Source organism: Dunckerocampus dactyliophorus, chromosome 15 (assembly GCF_027744805.1).
Source record: "Dunckerocampus dactyliophorus isolate RoL2022-P2 chromosome 15, RoL_Ddac_1.1, whole genome shotgun sequence".
Taxonomy (NCBI): Eukaryota; Metazoa; Chordata; class Actinopteri; order Syngnathiformes; family Syngnathidae; genus Dunckerocampus; species Dunckerocampus dactyliophorus.
In genome coordinates, this window is record NC_072833.1 from 13,316,212 (window position 1) to 13,338,280 (window position 22,069).

At 40.8% G+C, this 22,069-nt stretch overlaps 4 protein-coding genes across 6 annotated transcripts; all 4 read right to left on the bottom strand.

Annotated features, from left to right (window-relative positions):
* Positions 1 to 172: 172 nt before the first annotated feature.
* Positions 173 to 7,525, bottom strand: dnajc3b (DnaJ (Hsp40) homolog, subfamily C, member 3b). Its single transcript, XM_054753777.1, has 13 exons — positions 7,445 to 7,525; positions 7,073 to 7,365; positions 6,887 to 6,997; positions 6,661 to 6,785; positions 5,800 to 5,874; positions 4,591 to 4,734; positions 4,336 to 4,517; positions 4,136 to 4,255; positions 3,966 to 4,071; positions 3,066 to 3,186; positions 2,853 to 2,985; positions 2,638 to 2,786; positions 173 to 815 (listed from the first exon to the last, which is right to left on the bottom strand). The coding sequence occupies exons 2-13, from the start codon at positions 7,149 to 7,151 to the stop codon at positions 676 to 678; spliced, it is 1,485 nt and encodes a 494-aa protein (XP_054609752.1). The 5' UTR covers positions 7,152 to 7,365; positions 7,445 to 7,525; the 3' UTR covers positions 173 to 675.
* Positions 7,526 to 10,141: 2,616 nt separating this feature from the next.
* On the bottom strand, positions 10,142 to 14,464 carry cldn15a (claudin 15a). Its single transcript, XM_054753639.1, has 5 exons — positions 12,877 to 14,464; positions 12,274 to 12,438; positions 11,993 to 12,074; positions 11,819 to 11,926; positions 10,142 to 10,411 (listed from the first exon to the last, which is right to left on the bottom strand). Exons 1-5 carry the CDS (start codon positions 13,091 to 13,093, stop codon positions 10,315 to 10,317), a joined length of 669 nt encoding a protein of 222 aa, XP_054609614.1. The 5' UTR covers positions 13,094 to 14,464; the 3' UTR covers positions 10,142 to 10,314.
* A 28-nt stretch (positions 14,465 to 14,492) lies between these two features.
* On the bottom strand, positions 14,493 to 17,777 carry fis1 (fission, mitochondrial 1). The gene is made up of 5 exons (XM_054753640.1): positions 17,695 to 17,777; positions 17,038 to 17,170; positions 16,288 to 16,364; positions 15,322 to 15,427; positions 14,493 to 15,233 (listed from the first exon to the last, which is right to left on the bottom strand). The coding sequence occupies exons 1-5, from the start codon at positions 17,737 to 17,739 to the stop codon at positions 15,130 to 15,132; spliced, it is 465 nt and encodes a 154-aa protein (XP_054609615.1). The 5' UTR covers positions 17,740 to 17,777; the 3' UTR covers positions 14,493 to 15,129.
* Positions 17,778 to 19,053: 1,276 nt separating this feature from the next.
* On the bottom strand, positions 19,054 to 20,680 carry zgc:103586. Of its 3 annotated transcripts, none has more exons than XM_054752898.1 (5): positions 20,515 to 20,680; positions 20,169 to 20,285; positions 19,437 to 19,548; positions 19,316 to 19,373; positions 19,054 to 19,227 (listed from the first exon to the last, which is right to left on the bottom strand). In XM_054752898.1, exons 2-5 carry the CDS (start codon positions 20,239 to 20,241, stop codon positions 19,114 to 19,116), a joined length of 357 nt encoding a protein of 118 aa, XP_054608873.1. In that variant the 5' UTR covers positions 20,242 to 20,285; positions 20,515 to 20,680; the 3' UTR covers positions 19,054 to 19,113. The 3 variants fall into 3 exon arrangements, with proteins under 3 accessions (XP_054608873.1, XP_054608872.1, XP_054608874.1); XM_054752897.1 differs by lacking the exon at positions 20,515 to 20,680 and adding an exon at positions 20,370 to 20,453; XM_054752899.1 differs by lacking the exon at positions 20,515 to 20,680 and adding an exon at positions 20,370 to 20,453 and having other exon boundaries at positions 19,167 to 19,227; positions 19,316 to 19,386.
* Between the last annotated feature and the right edge of the window lie 1,389 nt (positions 20,681 to 22,069).

Sequence of the window (22,069 nt, forward strand, 5' to 3'; positions counted from 1 at the left end):
TCAGGTTACAGACAACCTTGCGCACTTCGTACGTCTTCGTGCGTTTTGCTGGCGTCAAGGTTGGGCAAAATGCGTACGTTGCACTTTGGGACTCCTATGTGTGTCGCTCGCTCAGCCCCTCCGCCCCAAAAAATAAATAATCATACGTCTGGTTGTGACCTAGGCTTAAGACAACGCACACACCATGTTGTCATTTGAGCATTTTAATGCAGTTGAACCTCTGCAACAGAAACCACGACAGTACAAACAAAACTGTCTCAATAAATAACTTGTTTTATCAAATAAATAACGCTTGTGAATTGAACATCAGTGTAGAAATAAAAAGCAGTGAATTATACAAACAATGTCTCCGATGAATGCTTTTCCTACATATTAAGACACTTTTGGTTTGCAAATAGTTGCTATTTTGAACAGCCTCTCTTAAGAAATGTGGAGCGTTTTTTTTCCCCCAAATAAAAGTGCTTCAAAATAAAACCATGTCTACATCTTTCCCCTCTTAATGATGTCAAGTCCTCTTGTTGCGTCACGCAAAGCCTGAATTTAAAAATGGCACAAAATGATTCAAATAAGTGTGTTAAAGGAAGCTAAAGTTGCTTCAGTCTGCTTCACAGTCCCCCCCCCCCCGTGTGCCGTTTCAACAAAGATAGCCTCACCCTGACGCCATGAAGTCCTCATCTACTGGAACTTGAAGTGGAAACTGCCGCCTTCAAAGGGGTTGAAGGAAAAAGGCCAAGCGTGTCCGTTGTTTCCTCCGCCCTGCTGCTGGCTCTCTGGGTCCAGCGGATCCTCGCCTGCGTCAAACATCTGCCTCATTTCTGTGAAGGACAGGAAGGAACTTCACTTTCTCTGTGTTGTCTTTATGTCTCAGCATGTCCAACTGGAGTGGTGGAACTGCACGCCATCGTCAAGGTCCAGTACGCGCCTCGGGTTTTAAGGTCAAGGTTTGGTTCATTTTGGGTATAGTAGGGGACCAAAATGCAAAACAAAACTGCTTAGCTTTCGTGTAAACGGCTTTTAATGATTTTTAAAATGAAAGCATTTTCATCATCTACAATTGGCAACTTTTTTCTCATCAAATTCAAACTTTTTTTTCATCATATAACAATTTTCGTCTTGTAAAATTAGGAGTTTTTCGTCATTGTACAACTTCTCATGTTGTAAAATTGAAATTTCTTGTAAAATTCTGATGTTTTCATAATACTTTGACATTTTTCTCCCAATATTGCAGTACAGCTGGTCCTCTGGTTACGTTGTTGCGGCTTACACCGTTTTGGGGTTAGGTACACACCCCCATGACTTAATTATTTAATTTTGGTCTGTAAACACAGGATTATCTTGTTTTAACACAAGAAATGGACGAATACACACTGCACGCATCGACATACTGTACAGTGTGTGTCTCATTTACAGCTACAATGAGTGAATGACGTTGCTGATTAATTCACTTTTTGCACTTTTTTATGGCTACCAAGCGTGAGGCAAGCTCTTCTGGTGGAACTGCGCTGAGAAACAGAAAAGCCATCACAAAGGAAGTGCAAATAGACATCAGAAGCTCACAGAGGAGAAATGGCCACCAATATTGGCTGCACTTGTGGTCTTAGCCGTTTAACTGTGACGTCTATCATTAAGGATGAAGATAATATCTTTGACCTGTAAAAGTATCTGCTCCTATGAAGGCGACAGTGATAACTAAGCAGCGTAGTGGTTATTTTTGAGATGGAAAGGTTGCTTGTGCTGTGGCTAGAGGACCAGAATCAACACTGTAACCCAGTCTGAGTCATGAGTCTGATTTGACTGTCAATCTCGTCGTCACATAAAAACTTAGTGTGATTCTGACTACATGGGGGTTAAAAATACATTAAAAACACATTTTAAAAATAACAACTTTGTTATAAAAGCCTATGTTGATCGTGTTAATAAAGAATTGAAAATAACGTGTGTGTTTAACAGAAGACCTACACTTACCACACATTCATAAAATCACCCGCTTCAGTGGCACAAGCCAAAGCAACTGAGATTAGCGCTAGCTTTGAACGCTACAACGATCTTCAGCATCGACAGACTTATTGGCTCCATCATGGCTACTTAAAAATCATCCAAAGTCTGAAAGTATTTTGAAACTGTTAAAGATGACTCCAAGAAATGAAGTGCAACTTGTGTCAGCAGCTTCTTAAACATCACACAACAACCACCAACAGCGTATCATTTAAAACAGGTAAGACTATTACGCCAACTTCATTTTATATCCCGACAGTGAATTTGAATGCAAGAAATGAGGTTGCTAACTGAGAGTTTCGGCAATTTGTTGTTTTGCGAGCCAAGTTGTTCCTATTCTATGTGCACTTTTCTGATGCGTTCTGTGCGACTGTGTTTCGGTTTCATTCGTCTTGCTTTCTATGTCACTAAATAAAGGTGCTGTTGTTGCACACCTACCATGTTTGTTTATTTGAGTGTTTTAGCATTCTTCTTTGAGGTGGAAAAAGTTCCAAATGAGATCTGTTTATTTGTCAGGATCGCCATAAGCGCTGATCTTAAAGTAGTAAACTATGGACAAACTCTAAAGACTCGACAGCCCGACATAAGAGTAACAGTAATAGTCCTTGGGTGTGAGGTGGAAATGGAATGTGGGTTCCTGACCTGGATCAGTGAGGACCTCCTTGGCAGATGCGATGTCGATGAACTTCTTCTCCGCTTCCTTCTTCTCAGCCGCTGACTGGAAGTTGTCGGGGTGCCACTGCTGTGCCAACTTCCTGTAGGCCTTGATGATCTGCTGCTTGTTGGCGGCCCTGAGGAGAGTCTCCCTGGTCAGTGAAAACGAAGCCAAAAGGTCTGCTTGCGCGTGGGACCGGTACCTGCTCACTCCCAAAATCTGGTAGTAGTCCCTCTTGCGGGCTATCTTCAGCAACTTCTGGGCTCGCTCCAGTCCTTCCTTGATGTCATTACTGTGGCTGTCAAACTCCAGCGCCTCTCGGTAGTCCTCCACAGCTGAAGACAGGTGACACAGACATTAATTCAAAAATGGAAATAAACATCTCCTCAGTGGAGGTAGAGGCGAGCACTCCTACCTTTCTCATAGTCCTGGTTGAGGATAAAAGCCTCGGCTCGATCACGCAGTACCTTGGCATTGCGAGGGTCTCTCTGGTGCGCCTCCGAGCACACGTCAATGGCCTCCATGACCAACTTGAGCTGGAAACGGCGAGAACCGTTCAAAGATTTGGCACCGCCTTGTGGCCAAATAAGTATTGTTTTTATTTGTACACAACTGGCTTTACTGTTAGCCTTTCCTTGCTACTTGTCTAGTCCAATCACACAAGAACCAGCGTTTCCCCTGGGTGTACACACATGCACGTGCACAGCGTAGCAGACTGAGTGAGCGCTCATCCACAGTCCTTTGGGGTCCACACTTGGAAAGCGTGTGTGTGTGTGCGTGTGTGTGTATACGTGTGTGGTGGTGGTGGGGGTGGGGGTGGGGGGGGGCGTCTCCAAAGCTGAACCAGCTTATAGAGTACATCCCTGCCATCCGCTGTAACATTTCTCACTGATCACATGATTTAAACAACACCTATTTATTGTGAGTTTGTGGATTATTTGAGTCTTTCTATTGCTTTTTATTCTGAACGTTTGTGAAATGTGACTGTGGAGGAGTAATTGCAAAGTAATCGGTTATGCTGCAAGCGTGTGCATGTTTTTTCTCTCAATGTATCAATCAACGCAATCTCCTCCACCGACGCTGCTAACTGGAGAGGAGCATTCACATTACAGTCCTCTACTCTCAGCGCGACCCCGATATAATGGTACACTGAGAAGCAATTGCATTTTCAATCTGGTTAAAAAGGTGCAGCTTGTGCTTTTTGTGTTATTTTAATCCTTTGTTAATATTACAATACGCATTTTATTTACAGTAAATAATGCATGAAAATGCATCAAAACTAAAGACATTTTTTGTATCATTGTGGAAGCCTCACCTTGAGCAGACAGAAGCAGATCCTCTCCTTGGCTCGGATGGTGTAGTGCGGCACATGGGGTTCCGTCTTCATCACTGTCTCATACTTGTCGATGGCGTCCTGGTACCTAAGGGCGAGGAGCGGGTCCAGTAAAGCCGGACAAGATGAGAAGACGAGGGCATGGTCTTCACCTGTCATCCTGAATGAGCTCCTCTGCAGAGTCCAGCTGCTTGCTGAGCTTCTTCACCTGCTTGTAGTGGCTCAGGCACTCCTTGTCGTCCTGGTCCAGCTTCAGGCACTCTCGGACGTGGCTGTACACAAAGCGAGAATGACGCAAAAGCAGAACTGAAGTGAGAACTGACGCATGTCCGCGCCAGAGTTCCGGGCTCACTTTAGCGACTCATGGTGCTCTCCCTGGCTGTAGTACAGCATACTGAGTTTCAAGAAGGCGGCGCGGTTGTCATTGCGCAACCTTGTGGTGGGCATCAGGTCCTGGATGGCCTTCTGTGGGTCGCCCATGCGGATGAAACATTCTGCACGGAGCTCCCGCGACTCAGGATCCCACGGAGAGATCTAAAGGAACATTATGACATAATTAGCCCTGCATGGAAAGTGCAAAGTTGGCAGTGTGTTACACTTTAAACACCTCAATGACTCGCTCCAGCACCGAGACAGTAGCGCCATAGTCGCCTCGGTGGTACGCGGCATGGGCGCCCTCCTGGAGCTTTTCCAGCTCCTTGGCTCTCATCAGATGCTCCTGAGCTTCTGGGTGTTCTGGAGAGCGCTGCAGCTGGAAAACAACATTTTACAGAACCAATATATAATAATGACCAGCCTGGATACAGCTAATGCTTTGTTAGCATGACAGTATAGCCCTGAAAATTTGCAGTTCGGCATTCGCTCCCCTCGCATGTTCACTCAATGCTTCAAAGATAATTCCTTTTTCATTCATTTATTTTCTATGCCGCTTAATCCTCATTAGGATCACAGGGGTATGCTGGAGCCTATCCCAGCTGACTTCGGGCAAGAGGCGGAGTACACCCTGGACTGGTTGCCAGCCAATCGCAGGGCACATATAGACAAACAACCATTCACACTCACATTCATACCTATGGACAATTTAGTCACCAATTAACCGAACATGCATATTTTGGAATGTGGGAGGGAGGGAGTACCCAGACAAAACCTAACATGCACGCACAAGGAGAATATGCTAACTTCACACAGAGATGTCCAACGGAGATTCAAATCCTTCCAGATCTACTGCCCGCATGGCCAACACGCTAAACACTAAACACTAGGCCACCGTACAGATAAAACCAATTCCTTTCCAATAAAAATAGTCAGTGCCACCAAAATATAACATGTACAGTATTTGTAGATATAATTCCGGTAGTTCAAGATGTCTGTACGGCCCGTTGGCAATAGTTTGCCTATGGAGTATCTATACTTAGGGCTTTTTATGGGTGTGTCCATTATTCATGTTTTTTCATCATTCAAGGGGGGTCTTGGAATGTAACCTCCACAAATAGTGGGGATCTACTGTATTTATTATTTAGCAAATCCATACTGTAGCTGCTGATCATGCATGTTTATCACCATCTAACAATTACACCCCACACATGTAAAGAGGATTCTTTAGAAAAAAACCCTATTCTTTACTGTAAATTTTATTTAGCGTGTACATTATGTTACAAATGGACTCACCAACAAACTTATAGTAGCTTCCAGGCCACATTACAAAAATATAGGAACAGCCCAAATATGGAAACAAATAAAAAGTAGGTGAGCTACAACATTAATAGACTTTGATTTACAACAGTGTAGTCTGTGTAGCATATGTAGCCATATTCACCACTGCTTCAAAGTCCTGGTGGGCCTCCTGCACATTGCCTTGCTTTAAAAGGATATTCCCTCTTTGCAGCCGGGCCTGGACGAGATCACGAGAGGGACACAAGATAAGTAGTGTGCAGAAACAAGAGAAGAAATTCATGAGCAAACAGGCTGTGTCTCATTCACGCACTTCACACTTTTGAGTGCATGAGTACATTCACACGGAGAAGTGCGGGAAAATGTATTTCACTCTGGTGTTGCACTCAACATAGACAAAATGGTGTGTGCAACAATGAACTCTGGTGGTTACAATTCACAGTTACAAGGAAGAGAAGAAGAAGAGGAAGCACATAAATATTGCGATAGTTTTTTCTGGTAAGTGTGCAACGATAGCAGTTGATTCGGGAGAGCACTACACTGTCAAAATTGGAGCCCTCTCCTCTACTTCCGTGTAAGTATGGAAGTGCGCAAAACACAGCCCATGTCTCAATTTGCACACTTCCATACTTACACTTCGCATTTTCAGTGCAGAAGTGCATTCACACTAACAAGTACGGCAAAATTGCAGTGCACAAAATGCCCCGAATGGTGAGTGTGCAGCAATGGACATGTACCACCCTCAATCATGGCCATCTTGGCCACGTAGCGGAAGTGGAGGGACTAACTTGAGAGTGGCTGCAATTGACAATTAAAAAGAAGAGAAGAAGAAGCGGCTAAATATTGGGATCGTCATTTCCGGTAAGTGGGCAAAGACAGGACTGTACTTGATTTGGGACAGCACTACCTGTCCTCATGAAGTACGCATGCAGTGTACATATTGAAGTGTACTGGAGGAAGTATTCGATTTGAGACACAGCCACAGTCTTGGAAGGGTCAGCTTTACCGCAAGGAAGTCGGGTTTGAGCTGGATTGCTCTGGTCAGGTCTGGAAGGGCAGATTTGGACTTGCCCATGGCAAGGAATACTGCAGCGCGTTTGTAGAACGTCAGGTAATTCTTGGAATCAGCCTCTGGAGAATGTTAACGTCGTTGTTTTTATAATGTCGACACAATTATACTTAGTGATTTGGTTCATAGTGTCAAGACGTCCATGAATGATGTGTCCTCTTACCCACAGCAAAGTGGTAGTGGGACAAAGCTTCAGCCAGCTGACCTGCTGCTAGAAGATGGCGGCCCATCTCCAAGTGATGCTCTATCTCAGCCCGAGTTGCCGCCAAGACGCCTGAAAAATATCATGGCCGCCTTTCGTCAAGTCATCTTTTAACAGATACAGTTCAAATGTCATTTTCTTTCTTACCGTCCAGCTCCAGAATGGCAGTGAGCAGGGACAAGGAGCACAGGAGCCCGCTGAGTCCAGCCAGGCGGCACCAGTCCATCTTGGCTGTGATTTACACACTCACAACACAAGACGATAACTTATGCTTTTCGTCTGGACTCAGCTTGAAAGTCATTGAAGCGCTCTTGTGTGGTTAAATTGTTATTTTCAGCCAACAGCTGACAACTAACAGGCAACGGTGTATTTAGTCCGGCTGTGATGATGCTCCGGGCGAAGGCACACTCTCAACAGAAAGGTTCCCTGCAACGTTCCACCTTGGAAAAACAAATCTGGACTTTAATTGAACTTAAAATAAGCGTACACAACATAATATTTAAAAATATAAATACTAACAGCTTGAAATATTAGTGTAGCCCCTTTTCTGTGTGTGGTACTTGTGCCACCTCCCCTGTGGCCCATTTGTACAGTACATGGCTGGTCGAGGAGAAGGCGGGTCGACCCAAATGTCGACATTAGAGATACCAAGGTTTGTGTCAGTACTGGGTCGATACGAGCGTGATGAAATTTTGTTTTCGTTATTAGTCCGTTCCATAAAGTCAGACGAAAACATGTACAAAAACTATACATTTTTCCCATGAAAAATAATGTCTGATTAGTCCTTTCCAGACATATAATTGACGAATTAAATTAGTAAATGACCATGTAAACATTACTTTTACCTTTATTGAACACTTGTTGGTGAAGACGGTGCTGAGTGGAGGAAGGAGGGGCCGAGACAGAACGCTGTTGCACTCGACGGTCGTGCTTGGCTACGACTTCTTTCTTGAGCTCCGAGTCAATAACGTGCGGATGGTTTGTTTGGGCACTCGATTCCGCGGATTGACTGTATGGCCGAGACAATATTAATGTTGTCAAAACCAAATCCTACTAAAACCAGGGCGTCTGAAAGTTGAGGTTTCACTGCCTTTGCAATGCGTCACAAAAGTGAGTACATCCCTCACATTTCTGCAAATATATTTTTAATATCTTTTCATGGGACAACATTAAAAAAACAACACTTTGATACAATGTAAAGCAGTCGAAGTAAGTCAAGTGTGAATAGAATACCAGTATTTTCCAACACTGCCTTAACTCTCTTGGGCATGAAGTTCACTCGAACATCACAAATTACCTCTTGAATCCTCTTCCACTCCTCCAAGGCGACATCACAGACCTGATGCTCAATAAGGTTTAGGTCTGGAGACATGCTTGGCCAGTTCATCACCTCTACCCTCAGCTTCTTCAGCAAGGCAGTGGTCATCTTGTAGATGTGTTTGGGGTGTGTCTGTTGGAATACTGGCCTGCAACTGAGTTGACAAAGGGAGGCTCTGCTTCAGTATATCACAACACATGTGGGCGTTCATATTTCCCTAAATGAACTGCAGCTCCCAGACCGTGAGATTCCCACCATCATGCTCGACAAGACAAACTTTTCTTTGTACGCCTTGGTCTCATCAGACCACAGGGCATGGTTCCAGTAATCCATTTACTTAGTCTGACTGTCTTCAGCAAACTTTGCAGGCTTTCCTGCGCATCATCTTTAGAAGAGGCTTCCTTCTGAGATGACAGCCATGCAGACCAATTTGATGCGGTGTGCTTTATATGGTCTGAGCACTGACAGACTGACCCACCACCCTTTCACCCTCTGCAGGAATGCTAATACTGAAACCTGTACTCAAATATTCATACTTCTATTTTCCAAACACAACCTTTTAGATATGACACTGAGCACATGCACTCAACTTCTTTCACTATCTTTGTATAGCCTAGAACAACTGTATGTTGAGCAACAATTCTTTTTTTTCACATCCTCAGAGAGTTCTTTGCCATGAGGTGCCATGTTGAACTTCCAGTGACCAGTGTGAGACCGCGACAGTAGTAACACCAAATTTAACACGCCTTCTCCCCATTCACACCTGAAAACTTGTGACACTAACAAGTCGCATGACATCAGTGAGGAAAAATGACTCATCGGGCCAAATTAGGAGAGTTTAACATAACTGTTGTTGCCAGCGGTTTAGGCATTAATGGTTGTGTGTGGAGTTCTTTTGAGGGCACAGCAAATTTACAGTGTTATCCAAGCTCTACACTATTTTACATTGTATCAAAGTGTCATTTCTTTATTTTTGTCCCATGAAAAGATATTCTAAACTATCTGCAGAAATGTGAGGGCTGTACTTACTTTTGTGTCACACTGTATATACTGGACTGTTATATGGATCACAATATATGCAGTATATACTACAACAATATATAACAACATATGATATACAGTATACATATAGAAAGGCAGTGGCTCAGGAGGAAGAGCAGGCTGTCCAGATACCAAAGGGTTGGCGGTTCGAACCCAGCCCTCCACCCCGGTCACTGCTGTTGTGTCCTTGGACAAGCCACTTCACTCACATTGCCACACTGGTGTATAAATATGAATTAATGTTTGCTGGTGGTTGGAAAGGCCGTTGGCACCAATTGGCAGCCACGTATCCGTTGTAGCCAAAGATGTAAATTACCACCACCAGTGTGTGAGCGTGGACTTAATGAATTATGGGTTGTCAGTGTAAAGCGCTTTAGTGTCTAGAAAGGTTCTATACTTTCAGTAAATCCAATCAGTTACATTATTATTAAACTGTTGCTAACGATGTTTTTGCCTAAATTATTAGTCCTGTGCTTTATTATAATTATATTATTATCAATGCAAAAATAGTCAATAAATCTTTAAAAATACCAAGTTTCCATATCAGTAGTATCAGCAATACAGGTCTTTTATTTACTTGGTATCAAATCGATACCACAATTTGCAGTATCCCTATTTCGTGGTGTGGGACGTGGACTCTTCTTATTGGAGGGGTTATTTCAATAAGCACCCCCCCTCCCCCCCCCCCCCCCCCCCCAACACACAGCATGCGATACTAAAATATCACCACACTGCATTCCAAGCATTCAATGTCGTGAAATCATGTTGAACTTAAATGAATCACACTGGATTGGGAAATGTATTTTTTTACATTTTTATTTACTCAAATGACCAAACACATACATTTATTGTGCACATTGTAAAAAAAAAAAAAAAAACAACTTAAAAAAACAACAACTGTACAAAACACATTTACTGTACACGAAGAGTCATAGATTTCATATGAATATTTGACAATATACAAAATAAAACATATTCTTTCACTATTTGGTACAAAAAGAAAAAGAGGAGGCAGCACCACTGCTGTGGTTCAAACGTACGCATTTCGACCATAAGTGCTGGCAACCACACTTCTGGTCCGGGCTGGTCCAGAATACAGGGTTCCTCTTGTTTGATGAGACAAAGGGCTGCAAAACGACAAATAAAACAATATTATTAAATAATACACACACAGCCTTTAATAGACATGTTTACATAAAAAGGAAAAATCTGAATGGTGACAGGATTGTACACTTGCTTCATTTCATTTAATCTATTACACCACTATTAAAAAAAAGAATAAAAATAAACTAGGTTTTGTCATCCTACAAGAACTGTAAATAACGTATCAAGACTTTTCAAGAGATTGTGCAAATTATTAATTTTTTTATTTTTAGAATAAATTCAACTGGATTTTTGGCCCTTTTCTGCAACAATTCAATGTCTAGGGTGTTCTTAAAGTCTGGACACATTAGAAAAACACATTATGAAAGCATTTAATTTTTTTAAAATTCTTTAATATTCATTCATTCATTTTCTATGCCGCTTAATCCCCATTGGGGTCGCAGGGGTATGCTGGAGCCTATCCCAGCTGACTTTTGGCCGGGAGGCAGGGGTACACCTTGGACTGGTCACCAGCCAATCACAGGGCACATATAGATAAACAATCATTCACACTCAATTCATACCTAAATTAACTTAACATGCATGTTTTTGGAATGTGGGAGAAAGTCGGATTACCCGGGAAAACCCATAGAACATGCAAACTCCACACAGAGACGTCCAATGGAGATTTGAACCCAGATCTCCTGACTGTATGGCCAACATGCTAACCACTACAATTTATGATTTAATATCTGTAACATACAGTAAATAAATATGTTTCTTCTTTTATATGCTCTGTGTATTAATGCTATTATACATGTTTATTTATTAGATTTTTTAAATTACTTCATAATCAATTATTCTATCCAGTATTTATTTTTAATGTATAGATTGTGTAAATTATTAAATCTATTTTTTTTAAATATCTTAAACAACATTTTTGGCCTTTTTTCTGCAATAATTAAATGTTCATAGTTCCCCTAATGTTTGGACAAAAACAACATTATTTTGAAATTATAAATAAATAAATAAAATGTATGCAATTTTTAAAATTATTTAATGTAGTATAATATAAATACATAATATACATGTTTATATTTGTATTTATATTATATGTACTATATTATTTTTTAATGATCATTTGAATTATTTTTTAAATAATGAATTTAATTTAATGTATTATTTATGAATTAATTTTTAACCAAACTTTTTTGTACAATGTATGTATATAATGTGTGTCTATTATATGTCCAGACTTTAGGGACACCCTGTATTTTTTTTTAATTATAGCAGGGCCCAATGCTCACGCTAATGCAAGGTACGCAATTACAGGATATACATACTTATGGCATTTACTTCATGTGTTTCTAGTTACAGTTTTAGCAGTAAAAGTCATCTGAAGCGGTTTTAAATTGTGTCCATGCATGTTTTGGGACGGGCGGAGCACTCACTACTTTTCTTGCGAGGCCATCCTGCAGGAACACGTCAGACACGCCCCCCCAGCAATGGCGAGCACGGCCGAGCACCAGCCAATGTAAAGCCCCTCCCCTATTTCGTACCTGTGGGACAAGGTGAGTCAGATCAGAACACATCATTCCATTCCGCGAGGTCACGCCGTCGCTTACCTGGTGCCAGGGTAGAATGGGTCAAAGAATTCCTGGGTGATGTTGAAGGCGTACCAGGACACGGCCACCATTGTGCACAAGCCTATTGTGGAGTCAACATCTCCTTTAATGATTAAGGAAGCAGTGGCTACCAGAGAATTACACACAAGTCCAAAGTCTTACTGGAAGCCAACCATTGATTTTTATATGCAATAAAACACACCTTTTATTATCCATAAGCCTCTTTATCGTGATGCTGTTATTCCTGCAAAGCAAATTCTTAACACTCTCATTTGTGTCACCTTGAAGGATGAAAAGGACTCCAGCGGTGCCAGCTATCCTCCCCTTGAGGACGTAGTTGTCCCCCCCAGCCTTGGAGCACTGTAAGCCGATAAGGGCCGCCACCAGGCCAAAGGTACCCATCACAACAGATGTGATCATCAAGGCCCGTGACGCCTGGATGTAGCCTGGAAAGGACAACAACCTTCTTCACATTGCCTCATCTGTGGCTTTACTTCCCCCAAGGAAATTACGGCTTGTTTGCTAGTTAGTAGAGTTACACAAACGAGTTCGAAAATGGGTGGATTCATCCCTCCAATTATCTTAACATCGCAACATTTCCCAAAAAAATGCTGGTACTGTAGATTGTTCAGCCTTGGCGGAGGGTCTGCGTCCTTTGAAGGACTAACAATCCTCATTTGGGTCACACATGCCTGCCACCTAAAATTCAAGAGCTGTACAGCCTTGGCGGAGGTCTCCGCCCTACAGAGTACCACTCTTGGTAGAGCGCAGACCTTCACCAAGGCCCAATATCTGTATCCTGCATGTATCAGTAATTGGATTTTGCACCAAAATGGGACATGTCATCACACGTCTCCCCACACAATCAAGTGCGTTCAACTCACCATTTAATGCCAGCAGAGACGGGAATTCCCGACAATTGTGGACGCCCGTGGAGTCAGTGGCACAGGACATCCACAGGTTTTCGTAGATGGTGGATGTGGTGATGACGTTCCCGTCCACAGTGGACGTCTTCCAGTAACGGTTGGGCAGGGCGACCCCCACCATCACCCAGCCGAGGAAGCCCAGCACCAGGGCGACTACTTCCACAATGGGATCCATGACCGCGCCCCCCCCAGTCCCGTTAAGTCGTCAGGAAGTGTATCCACGCCACAGCACTAATCAAAGCATCGGACGCGATGGAGGTGTGTGTCGCGTCAGAAGCTTTGCTAAGCGTTACAAGTGGTGTGATAACACGTTGATTTATACAGTCGGTTCTCTCCGCCCACTCCCCCCCCACACATACAAACCGCATATCTGCTCCCATTTTACGCCCCTGAAACAGAACAGGTGTTTATCACGCAGAGTCCAATGGTCATTGTTGCCACGCACACTTCGTTTTTACTTTGTGTCTTATTTTTTCTTTTTTCCTGTTTACTTTTTTTTTTTTTACTTTGTCTTTTCGTGTTGCTTTTTTTTTTTTTTTTTTTACTTTTTGAGTTTTTGCTTTGTTTTGTTGTTTGTCCTCCCATTCATCAGCTACACTCCCATCCAATACAGGAGCTTTACAAACAATCATGCTCGTACCGCATGATGGTACAAATAACATTTACCTTATTTAATAACAAAAGGCGCAGGTTAACTATTAATATATGACAAAAGTGTATTTGTACAGCAGGCTTAATTCAGGAAGTGGAAATCCAATAACAAAAAGGTGTGAGGTTGCCCAACATGGTTTGTGTGTTTGTGTGTCTTGATGAATTAGCTTCCTGATAGCCGACTCTCTCACACAGATAGTCTGCTAAGCCGACACCATTTAGATAAAGCACACAAGCTCACACTGGAGGCTTTTTACGGATAAAGGTCATGAGTGAGGCTGTGGAATTGTCCACATGCGACCCACCAAGATTGAATGATTTTCACCTTTCTACATTTATAGCCTTCACTCAGACCCCAACAACTATTAGGTGGACTCACTCCTGTACATCCCTCCACCAATAAAAGAAGTGTGACTTACTGCACATGATGGCGCTTTGACTGGCCCAATTGAAACTTATGAAAAGTTGATCCTGCCCCATCATAAATATGTGCTTTTATGGCTTATCTTTACTGCCGCCCTGTTGGCTTAGCATCACTTCATGTGTCCTGTTATTATTAATTTGATTTCTTGTAAAGGATAGAAAACAAAAATCCACTAACTTTTTTGATGTGCGCATGTAAAAGTGAGAAGGGATGCACGTGGGCCATTGACAAATGTCATTTTACTCTTTAATTAACTGTAACATAAAAGGCAATATGCATTTCCAAATAAAAAAGAGAAGCAGATTGATGTTTAAATAGAAATAACTTTTTAAAAAGTTTTTAGGGATGCACCTCTTATCTTGGATACCCTCAATCACCTGTTTGACACCAAGATATTGTTTGGTCCTGGGGAGTTTCGGTGCTGTGAGATGAGTTAATGTGTAACGCACCATGAGGCTGATAACTGTCCCCCTCCCGCCACCCCCCACCCCCCACCCCAACATGCACAACGTCCTGTCATAAAGCAGTGTGGACATGGACATATTGGAGCTCAACTTTGGTTCAAAAGGATTTGACGAGCAGTGAACTAGGCTGGGATGCGTGTGTGTGTTTTATTTTTTTATGTTACTGTGGCGTTTTATCCGTGTCATGAAAGATCATAATGTACTCGCCAAAGTTTCCACATCGCCGATAAGGCGGAATTGGTGTTTGATGGACTTTGTTACGTGGATAAAAGTATTCCAAAAAAGGAAAATCAATTCTTAAGTCATGATGGCATTTGTGTTCAAAATGATTTTATTTGGTATTACGATGATGGAAAACACGCCATTAAATAGAAATCAAGCATTTCACACAACTTACTTCCTGTAAGTGCTCCCTTGCATACCTAACAAATGTGAAGTCTTCTTACATGTCTGGAGTTTAAGTAAGAATACCGTGTCATAAACGGAGCTGCAACTTTAATCATTTTATGTACATAGGTGGCCTGCTAGAGCTTGCTAAGAATGGTCATGTTGTTTAGCATGTATAGCAAGGTGTAAATGTTATATATATTTTTAGATTAGATTTTTTTCCTCTTTTTTAATAATGAATGTATAAGTCCAGCAGAAATGGCTGCACGCGGTGGCATGCTCAGGTTAAGACTTGGATGCTCCCTTTGACACCGCCAGACCGATGAGCCCAGCTAATCCAGCCACACCGAGACCGATTCCCCCGACGATCGCCATGCCGACTAAGCCATCTAGAAAACAATACGCCGGGCTGAGCGTTCAGGGTGGGATCACGTTCACATGCGTTGAGGAGGGTAAAAAAAAACCCCACAACCTCACCTTTTTTTAAAGCCCTATCAATGAGCTTTTCCAACTCCAAAGCCTGCTTGTTCCCAGGCTCGTTCCTCAGGAGAGTCCGGATGTACTTCAGTGCTTTTTCATACTCCTGCAAATCCAATAAGCATACAACACATTATTAGATATTACACTAATTTGTTTGTCAGCTACTGTATAACACAAAGCTAAGCAAGTAAGGCTTTGATGTACATTGGATTGGTTTTGGCATCTTTATGGCACAAAATGTCAAAGCACCCACTCCATCTAGATTTTCATTTTGAAATTGTATTTACCTGCCATCAGTTTTTAGGTTTCATTTTAAAAAATCATTAAAGCTTTTTACACAAAAGCTACGCAGTTTTTGGTTTTGTTCCCTTACTATACACAAAATTACCCAAACTGTCACCTAAAAAACAAGGAATATACTAGGGGTGTCCCAATCCGATATTGATATCGGGCCGATAACAGCAAAAAAAAAGTCAGCCTACATAAAAAATGTCCATTATTGGCACTCCGATACAAGCAGTCGATTACGCCTGAACACGTCTACCTAGCAGTGGCCGGACAGAGCCAACGTGATCACAACAACAGCGTGTGCTAAGATGCTAAGGAAAAGTAGGAGTGATGTTGGCCGTGTGTATTTTTCGTTAAAGTCTGAACAAGACATTGCAGCTGAGTGCAACACGTGTCTTGCACAGGGTTCTCGTGGTGGCACAGAACCGAGGAAGTTTAATACGACCAAACTCATTGCGCATTTGAACCAGTATCACACGGGAAACTCCCATGGGACGACAGGAAGTCATTAGCTATAACAGAACAGATGACCAGCCGCTGTCGGTGGTGAGTAAAGTCAGGTTTAAATGCTTAATTGAGCACCTCGAACCTTGTATCCGCACACCCCTAGTATGTACCGAACTGTCATGATGCCGTACCGTTACAGCCATAATAAAGTGACAGTAATCTGCTGACCTTCAGTCTGTAGTTGGCCACGCCAAGGTAGAACAGGAAGTCACGTGTGTCATCCTTTGAGGCTTTCTGGACAAGTTCTAAACAACAACAAATTGTATGAAATCATCCCACACTTTAGAAAAATAAAATGTTGCTTCTATCATGATGATACTGAATAAAGCAAAACATGTTCTGGATCAAAAATCACTCCATACCCTATTCTGGTTATTATTGTATGGAAATGCAGGGAAATAACGACAACAGTGCACCTCATTCTCTAACTACACTGTAAAAAAGATCAGAAAATGGATGGATATAGTTATCTGTTCAATGTTATGTATATCAGTTCTACTCCGGTGCTTAATATTTACTCTTCTTTTTCTCATTTTAACATTTAGCATTCTTAACGATATATCATGCACTTATTTATTACTGCCCAATGTTTCTGCCAACTTTTATTCTTTAATTATATTTGTCTATTTTCTATATAACTGTTTATGTTACTAAATAGGCTAACTACAAACTCTATAAACTTTACTTTTCTTTTACTAATAAAATTGATAACCTGGTACATGCTAAACACAGGAAGTGGACAAACTAGTAATAATCGCTGATACTCGGAGAAAGAGTCGGATTAAATAAAACCTGCTTCTTCCTACCCATTTTCGGACACGATGAATTGTACAAGTGTAAGCATGTGAAGTACTGTACTTCGACGTGACTTTGTTAAGCATGTTCCAAATAAACTAAACCATTAGCTGCGACACTTACCTTCCAACAACACAATCCCTTTCTTGATGTCATCCGTGTATTTGCTCCTGATTAAACACCAAGCATATTCAAACTTTGTTTCTTTGGACACAGCTCCTTTCGCCAGCTCACTGTTGTACTTTTTCTCAAATTTCTGGGAACACAAAGCCGGAATGACTCGCTGACATAAGAGTCCCAACGCAAAGAAAGCCTTTGCGAAGTTACTTACGTGCATACTGTCAGTGTAAATAGTACCTTCTTACTCTATTAAAGTTATATTCAGCAGCTTTGCAAGTCTATTTAGCTATATTCAGAAACTCATGATTAGCATGACATATAAGTTACCGCGACTTCCTTTGTATACTGTCAGCCTCAATAACACTGTTGCTATATTTTATAGTTATACTCGGTAACCCATGATTAGCATTAGACCTATAACTACAATTCAAAGGGTCATAATACTAATAACGGTAATAACAGTCCAAAACACCAGCGTTAGCGTTTAGCTAGCTTACGTGACACGACAAATTAACCACCAAAGCGTCGCTTACGCTTGGAAGTCTCAACTTTTGGCAGGACCACATGTTTCCACATGTTTCACAAACATCCGGTGGAACCATAAGAGGACATAATCACTAATCAAAGACGAAAAATAAGCTTAATAACACGAAAACTTACTAGGAGGTCCTCCGGCGCTACTACATCGCTCAACACAGCCTCCATGTTTCCGGAAATGACAATTGGACGCGCCCATTGCCCACTTGTTATCACGTGACATGAGCAATCCTGAAAACGCTACCAACAATGCCGTGATGATAATAATAATAATAATAATAATAATAATAATAATAATAATAATAATAATAATAATAATAATAATAATCATCATAATAATGTAAAGGAATGTGTAATAATCAGGGGTGGGCGGATTGAACCAAATATTGATAGTGTTGATACCAAGTATCAGTATCAGATCGATACTAGTGTAGAACATTCTAGTGCTCGTCTATATTTATTTACACAAATGCCTGTGTTTTTGTGTTAATATAGTTACATTATATATACAGTGGTGTGAATACACTTCAGCTTTTTTAAGTGTGTGTCACACTTCAATGTTTCAGATCATCAAACAAATTTAAATATATTGAACACAAAATGCAGCTTTTAAATGAAACTTTTAATGATTAAGGGAGAAGAAAAAATCCCCGTGTGAAAAAGTGATTGCCCCCTAAACCTAATAACTGGTTGGGCCAAACTTAGCTGCAGCAACTGCAATCAAGCGTTTGCAATAACTTGCAATGAGCCTCTTACAGCGCTGTGGAGGAATTTTTTATAGGGGAAGCCACAGCATCTCAATAGGATTTAGGTCAGGATTTTGACTAGGCCACTTCAAGTCTTCATTTTGTTTTTCTTCAGCCATTCAAAGGTAGACTTGCTGGTGTGTTTTGGATCATTGTTCTGCTGCAGAAGTTGGTTTCAGTTTGAGGTCACTAACAGATAGCCGGACATTCTCCATCAGGATTTTTTGGTAGACAACAGAATTCATGGTTCCATTTATGACAGCAAGTCTTCCAGGTCCTGAAGCAGCAAAACAGGCCCAGACCATCACACTACCACCACCATATTTTACTTTTGGTATAAGTTTTTTAAAAAAAAGTTTCATTTAAAAACTGCATTTTGTTTTCAGTTGTGTTGTCAGTGACTAATATTTAAATTTGTTTGATGATCTGAAACGTTTAAGTGGGACAAACACGCAAAACAAAAAGAAATCAGGAAGGGGCAAACACTTTCACACCACTGTATATGTATATAAGTATCTGCAATACTGGCCCTGTACTTATGGACTGATACCAAAATTTGCAGTATCCATCACCTGTACTTAAAAAGCTAATAATAATAATAATAATGATGACAAGGAAAGTGTGTAGAAAATACACAAAAAATACACAAAACTCACATAATAAGCATAAAAACACACAATTTAAACTATGAAGAATCCACATTAAAATAATGCACACAGGCTTCGTACATGTTTTATTAACTGCAAATGTGCACCGTTGTTGTTCAGATAGTGTCTGGTAGCGTTATTGTAAGCTGTCAGTTCTTTGCAAGGTGGGCTGGGGAAAAGGCCGAGGGCAGCAGCTCAGTCAGGCTGCTTTCTTTATACGATCCATCTGGCTTGGTCAAGTAGACGGTCCACTCTGACCCAAACTGGCGAGACAAAGATGTGCGACAGCAATGAGGAAGGTTTACCTGACCGTGCAATCAGTCAACAGGACGACAAAAGAGATGCCGTCACCTCCATGAGAACTTGTCGACACGCTCCACACGGCCCAACAAAACTGTCTTTCACATCGCTGCAAGAAAAGACTATGTCATGAGTGGATGCATGGGGATGTGCCATAAAACGGCAAACAAACCATGTGACAGCAATAGCGGTGAAGTGTGTGTGTCCCTCCGCCACGGCCCTCTGGACAGCTGTACGCTCAGCACACACCGTCAGACCATAGGATGCGTTCTCCACGTTACAGCCTAAACAAAGGCAGCAAAATAGTTATAGAGTGGCCAGGAGGGATAGGTGGCTCCATCCTAATATCAATAGTTTCCACACTAAGAGTAGTATCCGTCTTGGATTGATACTGGTTTTCACAAATACATATATATATATATATATATATATATACATATATATATATATACACATATATATATATATATATATACACATATATATATATATATATATATATACACACATATATATATATATATACACACATATATATATATACATATATATATATATATATATATATATACATATATATATATATATATATATATACATATATATATATATATATACATATATATATACATATATATATATACACATATATATATATACATATATATATACATATATATATATATACATATATATATACATATATACATATATATACATATATATATATATATATATAAGGAAGTCGTGGTAACATATATATATACTGTATATATATACATGTATATATATACTGTATATCAAAATTATCGATATCACCATGTTGGTATCAGTCCAATACCACCCTGTATCCATATTTGGTTCAATCTGTGCACCTGCAGCACTCATGAGAGGCTGTTCATACCTGTAATTATAGCACCATCTGTCGTCAGTAAGGCAGCACCAACAGGGAAGCTGCTGTAAGGACAGTAAGCCATGTCCCGAGCCTGCAGACATTTTGAAATGAGCTCCTTGACCTTATCTGCTCACATACACAGACCACAGAACCACAAATGAGTCACACACTCTCATGAGGAGACTTCTCAGCAAAGACACAGACGCTTACCTGCCATGATGAGGAAGGAGGAGCAGGAGGATGGTGCAGTTTTGCAGGTTGTGCAGAAGAATAAGAGAAGAGTGAAGGTTAATGTTTTACACCAATGCTATCTTTGGTCCAGCAGTTTAGCTGACATCTCAGTGCACATATTTACCTTCATCTCATTGGGCTGGTGACAGCAGCGTCATCCACCTTTCTTTTGGCCGCGGGATGTGACTGATAACCGGGCCTAAAAATCGTCATTATGACATATATTTATTTACTTAGAGGTTTTTTATTGCTTATAGATCAGGTTTTTATAGCTCTACATGCAGAAAACAATAAAAAAAATGCATATCAATATGTATAAATGATGAATGAAAGGGATAAATAACACTTTTACCTTCATTGAAGACTTGATTATTGCCAAAGACACAATCTGGCAGAGAGATCAACACGGACACCGTCTTTGTGTTTTGCCATGAGTTACAGGTATGTCTTGAATTCAATAGTGTTTCTCACCTCAAGTCAGAGCCAAAGAAAGTTGCAGGTGCCAGCATTTGATCAAAAAAGCTAAGAAACACTTTTGAAATCAAGAAATAACACAAAAGTGGTGTCCATGTTGATCTCATTGCATTTGTCAGCAATCTTTGTAAACAATTACGTCTTCAATGAAAGTAAAAATAACCATAAATGTTTATTTATCCCTTTCATTCATCATGTGCATGTATTTATATGCATTTAGAATTGTTTTATGGTTGTAAAACTGTAAGTGTAAAACTTAAAAAATGTGTTTTGTGTATATTTTTGAGACTTGCGGCTTAACTGTGGTAGTTAGCAAAAACTACAGCGGCAAACGCTGATGACATCAGAGACTGACGGTGACGGAGCTGACTTCTGGTTCCTGTTTCCATGTAGTTGCAAGCTAATAGGATGTTTTGTGATCAAAAAATACAATAAGAACACCGTTTGACTCACGCAGTGCATTAATAAGGCGACAAGACATGCGCCATGTTTTGGCTTCAATTTTTTTACACATTATTTGTGTTGTACATGTATTTATTTACTTTACTGTGATTAGCTGGTGACCAGTCCAGGGTGTACCCCGCCTCTCACCGGATGTCAGCTGCGACAGGCTTCAGTTTACCGAGCGTCACCGTGACCCTAATGGGGACAAGTGGAATAGAAAATCGATGTGTAGATGCATTTATTCGTATATTTTCATTATGTATATAATATGTATTGAAGCTATTTATTTTGCCATACGAGAGGGTCCCCATACTAGAAAACAGCTCCCCGTGCAAACAACATAATAGCAGCTTCTCATTGGATTGTGTAGGGACGCAATGGATTAAAATGGTCAGTGTAAAGTTAAAATAAAATAAAACAGCTACGAGGTGTTTTCCTGCTTCTGGGGTGTCCAAAGCGCAGCTGGGGCCCATTTTCGGCTTTCTGCTTGTTTTTTATTGTCCCTCTGAATATTGTAAAAATGTAATTCATTATTAACGACATAAATTGTTATATTTTACAATATTTTGTCGCTTATAAAACAAAGTTAAGATGTTTTGTTCAGATACCTTAGCATATACTGACTTACAATGGATTGTAAGTCAGTTAACAAGTTTAATGTAGAAAATGTATGAAGGTGGCCCCCACATCCTTTGACTTTGTATGTAGCCCCGCTGAAAAAAAGTGCAGATTTAGCGCCTTCAAGTATCTCGTCTAAGTCT